We start from the raw sequence: 13,275 nt of genomic DNA, 5'->3' as shown, positions 1-13,275 counted from the left end.
TTGAACAAAATATTTTACTTAGCACGAGCGATTTGCATAAAAACTAAACATACGCAATACGTTTAGTTTCCCGTCAGTAGAAATAAGGTCTGTTTTTAACTCCTCGAGAGTTTCTGCCGACTAATAACTTGGACACTTAAAAGGAAAATATTGTAGTCACCATTTGTCAAGATATCATTTCGCTTGTGAGTGTAGGGAGAAAAGTGAAGGTGTTTACACAAGTTGTAGACAGGTCTCGGCATTTTTGCTCAAATTAACACAAACTTCCTCAAGCTAAAGAAGATTATCATCAGATCAAAAGATTTAAAAACGCGAAAAGGTGCGCAACTAGAGAATTGGTGTTTTTCACGAAGACAAATTGGATCTATTAAACCCTTGGATGTCATCCGAAGCTTATTGAGCAATGTTTGTCAGAAGTTAAAATGGGACCTTGGCCAATGTGTATTTTGTCAAAGAGAAAATTAACATATGAAGGCAGGTTTCTCGATTGAGTGAAATTAGTATGCTAAACGATGATAGTCCACTTACGCTGCCTTATTGACAGCTACAAAGAAAACACATTTGACAGATAATTTAACTTTTATAACCAATGAAATTTATTTTTGCCAATAACACGATGCGTCATAAGTCGGGCATCCACTTACCTTTTCTTGCAGCGCCGTTAAAATAATTGTTACATATTGAAATTTTGAAACCGCTATTTTTTTGCTCTGAAGAGGGGATTTCTTAGCTTCGTTAGCAAAAAATTTGGGTTTGGGAAATTTTTTTTGGACAGTTTTATGTCATTGTGTTTGCATTTTGGAATTTGAAATTTACAAAACAATTTTAGGCAGGTGCATAATGTTTATCTTGTGTCTCACATGAAATTTCTAAATGCTCGGTGGTAAAAGTATTATATTTGCTAATGGTAAGCGCTAACTATTAATTTAACACCCCGCTTTCGCATGCTGTAGCCAAGCTTTTCTTCAGTTTTGGGCAAATATCACGAAGCTACGATGAGGCTGGGAATGACTTTATTGTTCCCTGTGATCTTTAACGCTATTATCCAGGTTTGTGTTTCGTCTTTTTACCACTTGGCAAAGTTATTTTCATTTTGTATGGTGGCGAAGGGGTGTTAATAATGACAGTTTGTAAGTCACGTATTGCTTTTTTGTTTCTCGCAGGACTTCTTTTATGGTGTTAAAGCATCCCAAAACGGTAAGTATTCTTTTGTTTTTAGAATGGAAAGTTATATTTTGCAATTTTGTTGCATGCCAGCCATTTGTAAACTTTCATACTCGAATAGGTTATTACCTTAAGGGCATTCTCAGTCTAAAATCATTAATATGCCCACTGTTTTAGCGTTCAGACTCGGCATTGAGTATTCCGGTGATTCGTTGTGTCTTACATAGGCGAAATGCTCGCTTTTTCGTCGTCTTCAAAATGCTTAAAATGCTTTAAAATGCCAAAAACCAAAAACGAGTTAAAAAGGAAAAAAACCGTCAACGGCATCGTAAATTTGTAGTTGTCATCCTTACAGCTTGCAAAATTCTAGATTTTCTTTGATATTTGTTAACACAAATTCGCGAAAATATACCACGGGAGCAAAAACAAAACCAAAATACACAAATACTATATAAAAAAGGAAAAAGAACCATTTACTATTGAAAATTTTATACATTTCGTTTATTTTCGAAAAGATCCAAGTGTGAGACAAGTTGGTTAATACCACAGGTGGCATAATATGTCAACTTTTTCACAGTAAAACGTGCTTTATTCGATCTCATGCATGGTTGCAATTAAAACAAAAAATGGAAAACTGTAACTCTCGACTATTATATGAAAATATAATCTATCATTACAAACAAGGAACATTTGGAAGCCTCCGTTGTTGCTGGCAATGCAAGTGAACCTCTCGGTCGTATTCAACACTTCTAAAGCGGAAAATATATTTCCGCAAAACGCACGCTATAATTAGTACAGTGGTTATTACCATATACAGAGATATGATAGGAATATGACTTTTATTGCACCATTCCGGCCTTTGACAATCTTTAAGACTACAATCCACATGGCGTTTGAATCGTGGTTGACGTTCGCTCAAGAACTTGTTTTTATTTTTAATTTCTGGATACCTTACTGTCGCATTGACCTGTTTGAAGTTTGCTTCTTTGTGCGATTCGAAATTGATTTTTGCATCGTTGGTCAAAAAACAAGCCGTTAGAACAACTTAATTTCTGTTGCTGATGAAAAGTAATTTTACAAAATTTTTAAAACCTGACATACTGTTTGACTGACGTCTTTAATAAGACAAAGCAAGTGTTGTGAAACGTTTGAAATTAATATTCAGTACAACCAGGTAGACATATTGTGATATTAAGAAGGCACAGCGTCTAACACCCGACATTATGTGATGTGTTTTCAAAATTTTCCTTTTACCTCGACTGTAATTAGAAATGGCATTTTTATTTTGAGACTTAAAAGTCAGAATTTTTCCTTTATGTTTACATATTTACAAGGGAAAATAATGAAGAAAACTTTTCCGCCTGGTCTTTTTTCAGCAGTTGGCAGACAAACGACTCTGAAAATAGCGCAGTAGTTCTCCTTATACCGCTCACAGCTTATTTGGCGGCAACAACCAATCTTAAGCCATGGGAAAAACCTTTTCCGTAAAATAAAGAACAAAAAATTCTGCTTACTTTATAGATTGGTACCGATATTTTCAATTGCATATTTTCAAGGATACGTTCATTGTGTTTCAGTACCACAGAAACAAATAAGTAAATTTCTGGATTGTGTACCGGTCGCGCAGTTCGATATAATGAAATGAATGATGGTGTATGTTAATATTGGTGTAGATACGAGAAAGATAATAGTCAGTGACACAAACAACTCACAAATAAAATTCGAGTTCTCCCAACAAGAGTTGAACCGTACCTTACTTCGACTCTTGTTTCTCTTCTCATCATGAATGATATTTGGCATAGAAAGGTTTCCAAATTGGATGACTTTTAAACATCACGAGCCTTAACATGACAGTCATATTGTCCATCACTTCAAGCAAAAACATTTTTTGCGAGGTATTCTCCTTCCACTAGTCGAGTTTGAAAAGGTCAAAAGAGAGGTTTCTCATAAGACACCGAGCTACTGAGCTTTTCTAAGTACCATTCAACTATTTCAACGTGAAATTATTCCCTTACCTTCTACGAAAGAAAGACCGTTGCCTGTTTTTGGTTTGTTTGTTTATGTGTTTGCTTGTTATTTGTTTTTTAGCACAAAAACGAAGTTGAATGTAATTTTAGTCTAGATTTTACCTGAGGGGAAAGTTCTACATTCTGATAATTGTTTTTTGTTTCGTTTTAGCTGGTGATCTTATACTTAGAAGCGGTGAAGTACTGAAGGTCAACACGACTGCTCCTTCCATTACATTTTTAAGTCACAATTACACTGCAACACTTCAAAACAGAAGCTCCTTACATGGCAGCCATCTTGTTGCCAACGTAACATTCAGTGGTAACATTGAGTTCAGGAGCGGTTCAGTGGTTGAAGTATACGGGAAGTATGCTCTTAGTATAACAAGTCTGAATGGAAACATTTCAATACAAACTGATGTCAACATGACTTGCGGGAAGGCGATGTTCGATACAACATGTCTTGGTGGATTCACACAACCGTCTTCTCCAGTAATGGCTGGACCATCTCCGTCAGTGAAAGTGTATACAGGTAAGGAGAGCCTTACAGATATCCTGTTTTCTTTCTCAGTTATAGACAGCTTTTTCATGTAAAGCCCGGGCCAAACGAGGATGAGAGTTGATGAGGCCCGGGCTTAAGGTCAAAATATCATATCTGATCATCACCCACATTTCTTTTATTTCAGACATGATAACGTTTCTGTTTTCGCATCAAGCTTATCATTTGCTGTTTTTCACTAAATCAAAACCGGCACTGATACTTCATGCCTGATTAACCACGATCTATAGTCACAAGAGATGACTTTTTCGCTAAGGAAATCTTAGGAACTCTTTTGCTACATATGTTCGTTTACCGAGTTGTGGTCTTGGATGGAATGTAAAGTTTTCACGAAAAGGCGTTCTTCCCTATTGCCTACAGCGGGGTGGTCTTTCGGTTCTTAAAAATGCTGCCTAGTATTGTCGTATACGGGTAGTCAGGAGTTGACATGTTGACATTAAAGAGGCTCTAAACAGTTTCCAGCTCTAATATACTTTGATGGGTTAAGTGCTACAAACATTTATCAGTTCCACTACAAATCCAATCATTGGTAAACAAATTGTGAATATTTTTGTGGCGTCCATGGTGACCATAGCAACAATATAATCCGTTAATAACACCCTTCATTTTAGCTTCAAGTGCTTGTAACTAAAAAACGAGTCCAGTGACCCCCATTTTTTATTATTGAATAATAAACAGCATGTCAAGATACAACTTTTAGCAAAGTTGTAAAATTCATTAACTATTCATGAGGGTGCAAACCAATCCCAGCACTGTATTCAGATCACATGTACACAACTGTAAACCCCAATACAAATAAAACAATAGAATTAACTTTTGATACAGGCTCCTGCTCAGCTAATTAGTATTCATTAACTTTTGATACAGATCTCTACTGATTCGCATAACAAAACTTTGCATTCAATTTATTGTTTTCATTTCACAAGTAGAATAAAATATTCGCGTCCGATCTGTATGGCCGTTTACAATGGCGAGCCTATCGGCTCGCCATTGTAAACGCCCATACAGATCTCCCGCTCATATTTTATCTACTACTTAAAGAATTCTCCAGAGCGGATTCAAAGCCACCCTAAATTTTCGAAAAATTTTAATACAGTTCTCAAGACTTAAGCCAAAAATTGTTAATATACAGTATTGCTAGAACTTGAATGAAATTTTCTACAAGATCGGTAAAGCTATCGATTGAAAAAATTGAATAATTAAATGTTAATTTAGTTTTATTTAAAGTAAATTTTATCCGGGCTTGCATGCACAATCTCACAGCTTTAAAACTCTTCAAATTTAAAACGTTCATTGGCCTCATTTTCGATAAAAAAATTCTTCAGAAACATTTTTTTAGTTTCTTTCAATTATTCATGTTAAGTTGGGATACTTCAGACTTTTGTAGCGTACAAGAGATGTGCTCCTGTGGTATGATGCACGTTAACCTCGTTTTGAATAGTTCGAAATTTTATTTTTAAGATTTTCAAAATTCAAAAACATTAACTTAGCTTTTGCTAATTGTCACAATTCCAGCAACGGTAACCTTACACAAAATTCGTCTCTACGCGATATAAATGGAAAGGGCGCCAGATGTAAGTCAGCTTATAGCGGTTTATCGTGTGTACGAGAATATGTTTATTGGCAGGTGAGTTTGTAAATTGCGAAGTGGCATTCTTGTTTTCTTGTTTTGAACCGTTTTGGTTTGGCTGAATATTTTTATTTCGGTTGAACTATTTTGTTTTATTGTTGCTCAACATTTTCAAGAACTTATGCAGATCATTGAATGAATTTCCTTCATTTCTGGTAAGCAATGTGCGGTAGAAAAAGTCTGAACGCAAGCAACACGCAACCAAAACCGAAAATGTTTTGGCGTAAATTTTCTTTTCAGTTTAACTGTTCTTTTCAGTTTTTTATTTATTTTCATTTTGTTTATTTATTCCATTCTTATATACAATTATTAAGTACAAAGCAAAACAAATAGAAGAAAAGAAATGGATAAGGGCAAAATATAGATTGCTAATTTGATGTCCATGATTTAATTACAAAAAAGATAAGGATAAAAAGTAAACTTACCTTAGAAGAGAAAGAAGCATGAATTAGTTAGTACTGAACAAAATAAAACTGTTAAATGTCTTTTAAGCGATGACGTCAGAAATCGCTTATTGCCATCTCACGATGGGCTCTTTCACTCTGTTAGGGCAATCGAAAAGAAATCAAGAGTAACTTAACAAGAAATCGCCGTGTAGAACACAAAAGAAAAATACCCCCGTGCAGTCAGAATGGAACTCGAAAATGTATAAACGAAAGAGATTAATTAAAAATTATGGGATCTATTAGATTTGGTAGACAGAAATTTTTCATTCTTATTCCTCGCGAAGCGAGGCCGAAGGCCGAGCGTAGCGGGGTGTATAATTTTGTCCCTCAAAGGGCTCAGGCGGGATGAAATCTCGTGTGGAGTTTACGGTCATATATATATATTTATTTATTTATTTGTGAGCTTGGTGTGTGGCGGAAATGACGTCACACGGCCGCCGCGCGCTGGTGGCCTAATGGTAAGGCGTCGAACTTGAAATCAGATCTTCGGACCTGAGGTCGGGGGTTCGAATCCGGCTAGGGTTTTTTTTTTCTTTTTTTTGTGGGTTCGAATTCTGAGCCTTTCATTTTTATCGTTTTTCTTTTCGGATTAAAATAACATTGATTTCCACATAATACTCCCTCAACGCCTATTCAGGCTATAAACCTTTCATCGCCATCAGGGGCGCGCGGGCGGAGGCTTCGAATCCTCCTGCCGTTCGTTCTTCTTTTTTTTATGCCATCAAATAAATGTCCAAAATGCGACTATCCAATAATTTGTCGATGATTTTGAAAATAGCCTGCGCTTCCCAACGCTTTCTACCTCTTTACGAACCAGAAAAAGCCACCATCTTTAAAGCGGAATAGACCCTGGGAACGATGGTGTCGCGGCCATGCCCGTTGAAATAATATTTCTAACAAATATATCTTCCTGCCTACTGTGGAAAATTGAATATGTACAATTCAATTAATGTTCAACTTCAAATAATCCACTCCTTATTTATAACACCCCCCCCCCCCCTCCCCAACCCAGAGCTTCGCGAGGCCCTGCGAGTCACGTATTACTAGTAATATAAAGGGCCGCTGTGTGCAAGAGACCGTTTGACCTTTTTAGGCGAGGATGTAGTCTCGAGCCTTATGCTGTCGACCGAGTTTCGTGTGAGAATTACCCTCGTCCCCAGGGCCTTCTCGGCGACGAGTTTTCGAGGGTGAGGATTGGCAACTAATCACATGCGCCAGGTCACGCGAGATATCATTCTCGTCCCCATAGCCCTTTCGTTTCTCTTAGCCGGCTGGGCCTTGGCACGAGGAAACAAAGGGCTCTGGGGACACAGAATTTCCAGTCCTAGATTCTAGGACTTCCGGTCTTCATGTATGCAGTCATGACGTTTCAAAAGAATGTATGAGAGCGTCGTTACGTTTTCGACTTCCGTTTAGGAATTCTTTGTTCCAAACAGCCAATCAAAAAAATTCGAATTAATTCAAAAATCATATGTCCCCAGAGCCCTCCGTTTTCTCGTGCCAAGCCGGCTAAGAGAAACGAAAGGGCTATGGGGACGAGAATGGCGAGGTATCTGTTTGTGCCGTCCGCCATCTTATGAGGATTTTCTTCGAGAAGCCTTGAGTTGAGGATTGTATCTGTTATTTTCGCGCTCACCTACAAACACATAAAGAACTCGTAGTGCACGCATACTAAATCGACATACTCGCACACGAGATAGGTCGAGGGTCTACATTTTAATGTTTAATCTGAACTACTGGCGTCTGGCGACATTGTAACCTGAGCTTTAACTGAAGACGAGAAGTGCAGAAGAATATATTGCCACAACCGTGCTGAGGTGAGCTATCTAAAGTTTATATTTGCTTGTACTTTATTGAATACCGTAATGATGAATAACATAATGGTCAAAGTATTTATGGAATCGAAATAACGATTTTAAAAGGTTAAATATCTGCTAGATGTTGTTATATTTAATTTGCTGGAATTTATAGATCACTAAGCATTGAGAGAGCTTCAAACGCGATCCCTTCTGTCAATAGAACGTCTTCATATAATCAGCTACTAGGTGATTTTAACATTGATTTTAAAAATAGTGTACAAAGCAGCAGTAAATATAAACAAATGATTGTAAAATATGGATACAAACAAACTTATTTCAGGCTTTACCACTGATAACAGAACTACAATTGATCGCATTTTATATACAAATCTAAATAAATTAAGAGTCCAAACTGGTGTTCTCGAGACACACTAAAGTGACCTTAAAGCTGTGTGGTTTAATAGCAACTATAAAAGAGTATATACATTTTTGTAGGCTATAATAACTAGTAAATGATTTAAGAAGCATAGTGTATATGTAGAAAGATGTGTTAATCAGAAAAAAGCAAAATTTAAGTGAATTCAGTAACTACTTCAGTTGCATTTAATTGTTGTAGTTAATTAGTCTTGGTGTCTAAACAAATATGTGTAAAACAATTATTAAATTTTTAACAATTGATTCTTTTTTTATGTTTACAGAACAAAATTAAAAAAAAAAAAACAGAAAACAACCAAGATACAGTTTTCAAAGAATCCACTGACAGCTGTGTTTTGTCCTAATTGCTTCAATATGTTTAATCTGCACTTTGTCAAGAAGCAGCATGAATGTGTGAATGTGGCTATTGCATTGGAACTGGTTACTCTGGAACTGGTTATTGGCCTCTATTAAGCCTCTATGCAATATATAGAAAGCCCAATCCTCACTATGAATGGCAGATATATTTAAACAAAACACAGCAAAAACCATGTAGCAATAACAAGTTAAAACAAAAAACTGTGTAAAACATCTCTGGATTTGCTACTGAAAGACCCTTCAATTCAAATTCATCACTGGCAAACCACTAGCTCTACTTCCTAGACTCCACATGTACTGTATAAAGATGCTGGACTTATTGGACTTACTTGCATCACAAATTGTACAGGTAGTGCAAACAACTTTCAGCCCCATTTAAATCAAGATACTATATCAACTTTACTTCCTGGAAACTTGTACTTCCTTGCACTGCATATTTTACCTTTAAATGATATTAAGTTTTTGGACTTACTGGACAAAGCTTACATTTACAGATTGTACAGTCAGTGCAGACAACTTTAAGCCACATTTAAACAAGAGGCAATCTAGATACATATTTCAAGACATTTTATTCATGCCGAAGTTGTGGAAGTTTCCTTGCTGTCTAGTAAAGTTACAAAATATGTTGCATTCCATTGTCAGAAGTTGTGATAAAAGACATCTTATTAGAATTGTACGAATTAAATTGCCAATTTTGTGATCAAAGCAGCTTATAATTTGCCTTTTATTAACTACAGTAACATTGGTTAGAAACTAACCATACCTTAGAATGCACAACTAAAAACACCACCGGAAACAACGTACTGCGTTTTAACATTTTATTTACCTGACAAACCCATTTTTCCCCCCTTATAGCAAATGACTCAGTGTCTTAACTTTCGACTAACAGTGAGGAGCCCAAAATGGTGACCACTTTTTATGTATTCACATTCTTCCTTGCAGATTTTATCCAATCAGAAGCTTTTCACAGCTTCTGATTGGAAAACGACTGTGTGAAAGAATGTGAATTAATTAAAAGTGGTCACACATTTGGGCTCCTTGCTGTAAATCACACTGAAATCGACGATTGGACTCACATTTTCACACAATAGACATTTTTGGCTTTGTCAGTGTAAATTGCCCATTTCAAAATCACATGATGCTCCCCAGAGAACGTGTTTTTAACTATCTGGATACCAAGAGAATTTTTCTGAATTTGAAAGAAGTAATTCTCAAGAGTGATGTCACAGTCTCAAAAACGAAGCCCGAAAGGTCTCTTCTCAGTTCTTTGTTTGGAATTTTTAGCATAATGACTTGCTTTACTGGAACGTCCTCGCCTTAGTATGCATTGCATACCGGTTATTTTAAAAGCTTGCTCGCGCATATCGTATGTCGTTCGTCAGATGTCACACTAATATAACGCAATCTCTGTTGAGCCAACATAGGGAAATCTAAAAAAAAAATAAACATATAAAATAAAATATAACTGTTGTTCAATTGAGCAAATCTACAAAGAAAACGTATTAATTGCATCCTTTGCCTGTGAATTTATAGGTACTTGTTTAAATTCAATCAGATCCTAACTATGCTATTTATACAATCACTAACATTTCTTCTTATATACGTGTATATATGTGTATGTACAAGTGCTTACTTTATTGCTTCTTATGTTTGAAAAATGTAAGCTGCAGTTGGATAACAGTCTTTTTCACGCACAAGATGTCAGCTACTTTTATTTACGATAAGTTATTGACAAATTTCCTCAACACCCCTTGTGAAACGTCATTAAAACGTTTTCTAGTGGGCATGATAGAAGAAGGTCATTCCAAAAGTAGCATCCAATAACAGTGGGGCAAAATTTTCTTATATTTATAATGGTCGTATATTAGCTGGCAGGTATATAATTTAACGATGTCAGGAAGCTTAGTAAGACCAAGATTTACATAATGGGGAGTAATATGATCACGAAGTGGTACATTGTTGATAATACTAATATCTTTGTTATGTAGTCTTACCAATTTTGACAATGGAGCCTCGTAATTGTTACCCCACCGGTACGCAACCATATAGTCCAGGCATTTTGTAATCAGACCTGCTACTAATTGCAACAGAAGCTTTCTCATCGTAAACCAGTTAGAAATAACCATTACATTAACATACTAAAAGTCTCTGAAGATTCAAGCATGGGAACACCTCCAAATACAATCAACTTCTAACTTGCTTTCTGCTGCAACATGAAAACGAGGCTATAAACATGAATTTGCTGTTTACAGCTGTTTTCTTAGGATAAATCAAGCCTTCTCTTCAAATCTAAGAACATACTCTTGATATAATGTTTCCCGGGCCTTAATCTTAAAATAAAGACCCAGAATATAGCAATTTTAAAAAATAATGCTGAGTTATTCAAAAGCGTGCATTGGCCAAGACACGTTTATCCCTTATTTTCATGCTAGAGATAGAGTCATACTTGAATTGTAATCTACACATGCTATACAAGTAGTCCAGGGCGTTGGTACAGTTAGTGCACGCGGATACTTTGCACTGGCCGCAGGCTGGAAAACACTGCATACTATTCTTACGACAAATGCACCTCATAGTGTGGCAGTCAGACAAACAGTTTCATCGGATCTGAACTGTAGAAGCGAGTCTGGCGCAGGCGGCAAGTCCTTCCCAACAGAAACCAATTGATCTCCAATGACTTTCCATCTCCAGTCCTTGATCGACATTTCTGCATCCTCCCCCTGCCACTGCTTTACTTCATTTCACAGGCTTTCGGGCCACTGCTGCACTTTGGGGGAGATTCTGTGGCTATTATTTTATGAGATGTCTTTGTTGCAAGCTTCTCAAAGTACCGCTGATACCGAGAGAGTCAAAACCAACACGAGTGCTTTTTCACCTGATTGGGTCCATATAGATGACTCTCTACCCTTCCAGTTGTGGAGATTTCTTTTGCAGTAACTTTCGTTCGTGGAACATTACAATACTGTTCCGTACCAGACGAGTGTCCTAGTGATGTGGTCAACATGTCGGCCATGTACTGGACAAAACTCGCCATTAAATTAAAAAGACCCTATATTAGTTCCCTGGCTAAGTGCAGCATTCTGGGTGAGCATTTGCACTTCTTGGTATGACGAACAAAACCCATGGTGATGCAAGGTGTCAATAAGGAACGCGAGGCGAAGTTGTGGTGCAACTGAACTGCATGGCCGATCTGTAAAGGTGCGATAGCGACACATGGCCGCGCAACTTGAGCGATGGCCTGCTCGATTTAGGCTACCTTCAACGAATTATTTTTTTCTGAGACGAGAACTTCCAGAAATGCAGAAAGTGTGGCAGGAAGAAAGTGGAGATGAGATTCGGCTACGGGGTCTATTATGGGGTAGTTGCCACTTAAGGTCGCAAGTGATTTGAGGTCATTTTTATCAGCTTAGCTGCTGTTTTAATGATGTTCAATTTTTGTCCAAGCTTTGATATCCACGTCATCCCTCTGTACGTAAAACTCTTGTAAAATTACAGCGGCAATGGTTCGAAAGGTTACAACGTTCGGCTCACCGTTAATATCCGTTATCACGATCTTATCTCCAAAATACTCAAGAAGTTTGTTTTCATGTGCTGCCGTCCGTAACCTTCGCTATTTGTATCAATCAAATATTCCTCCATTTTCTTTACTAGATCGCTCACTGTTATCTGCTCGTCGTCATTTTCTTTAAGAAACTCCGTATCTTTAAAAAAGGCCTTGCGTTTGTCTTTATCTTGGGGAGGACCAATTTTCCTCTTTTTGACAGCCAGTTGCTCTTCCACTATATAAACTTTAGGTAATTTCATTCCTTTTGGTGCGGAAGTTTACACTGCAGGTCTGGTGGTAAGCCGCGTGAGCAGAAGGCAAATCATGCACATTATTTTTTTAAAAGCCCAGCTCTTATCGTATCAGAACACTCGTCCCCTTCCTCTGAACAAATTTTCAATATCGTGTCTTTCGTTTCAATTGTCATAACCCTGAACGCTTCCCCCAGTCTTTTTCTCTGTTCCCCGAAGAATGAGAAACATTGTTCTTCTTGGCGAGTTAGAGAGCAACGATTACAAGTTGTTTCAATAGATGTTACTATTAACATAATCTGATATTGTGAAAATAAAATTTTATCATACACAACCAGCAGTAAAAGTATTATACGGATCAGTTCATCAATGAGAAAAAAAACAGCCTCATTTCTACAAAGCCAAGTTAATAACGTTATCATTTACAACGCATCCTCATGTTACTAGTTGGCTCGCTAGATGTTACTTGGCAGGCAATACTCTCGCTGGTAGTTCGGAGGAACTTAGTTTGCTGCCCAGGAACCGTAGTGATGGAATCATTTTGTTCAGTGCTCGCCCGATTTTTTCCCGCGCATCCTTTTTTTTCGTAGTGTTACGACCTCGCCCTCGCCATCAGTATTTTTTACAAATAACATACTTTTTTGTGTCATCCATAGTTCAGAATCTGTTTTCTAAAATTATAGGCCGATCGGAACGTGTAAAAGACATCAAGACAACGATAGATGTATAAAGAGCGCTTTTTGCCAAAACAAATCTCAATTCTATTTACAGCCTTGTGTTACTCGGGAACGTGTAGGTTGATTGCGTATATGTGACTTAAATTGGCTTTCTTGAATTTTTGTTAAAGTTTGTTTCTATTCTTGCCGAACTTATATGTATTTATTTATTTATTTATCTAGGGGCAACCGCACAAACAAGATAGTGACAATCATTTTTTTTGTGATTTTCGTGGTCGGTTATAACATTTAACATTATTTCACTGTTATTGACTCTCCGAGATCATCCGTTTACATGTAGTTAGAAAATACCATGAACGCCACATCCATGAAAGAGGAAAAGTAGAGCGGTACTACTTATTCGGGGA

General features: G+C 37.1%; 1 protein-coding gene across 2 annotated transcripts in view; it reads left to right on the top strand.

Annotated features, from left to right (window-relative positions):
* Positions 1–650: 650 nt before the first annotated feature.
* LOC144650053 (uncharacterized) overlaps positions 651–13,275 on the top strand; it is a 51,040-nt gene continuing 38,415 nt past the window's right edge. Inside the window, exons 1-4 of one of the 2 annotated variants that reach the window (XM_078509700.1) lie at positions 659–751; positions 954–1,049; positions 1,164–1,197; positions 3,343–3,702. In XM_078509700.1, the coding sequence (XP_078365826.1) occupies positions 996–1,049; positions 1,164–1,197; positions 3,343–3,702 (448 nt within the window). In that variant the 5' untranslated portion in view covers positions 659–751; positions 954–995. Of the gene's footprint in view, positions 1,050–1,163; positions 1,198–3,342; positions 3,703–13,275 lie in introns of both variants that reach the window. The other variant, XM_078509699.1, reaches the window with a different exon arrangement.

This window comes from Oculina patagonica, chromosome 4 (assembly GCF_052425735.1).
Source record: "Oculina patagonica isolate OP01 chromosome 4, crgOcupat, whole genome shotgun sequence".
NCBI classification, from domain to species: Eukaryota; Metazoa; Cnidaria; class Anthozoa; order Scleractinia; family Oculinidae; genus Oculina; species Oculina patagonica.
The sequence above is the reverse complement of the archived record's forward strand: the minus strand, read 5'-3'. Positions and strand labels throughout refer to the sequence as shown.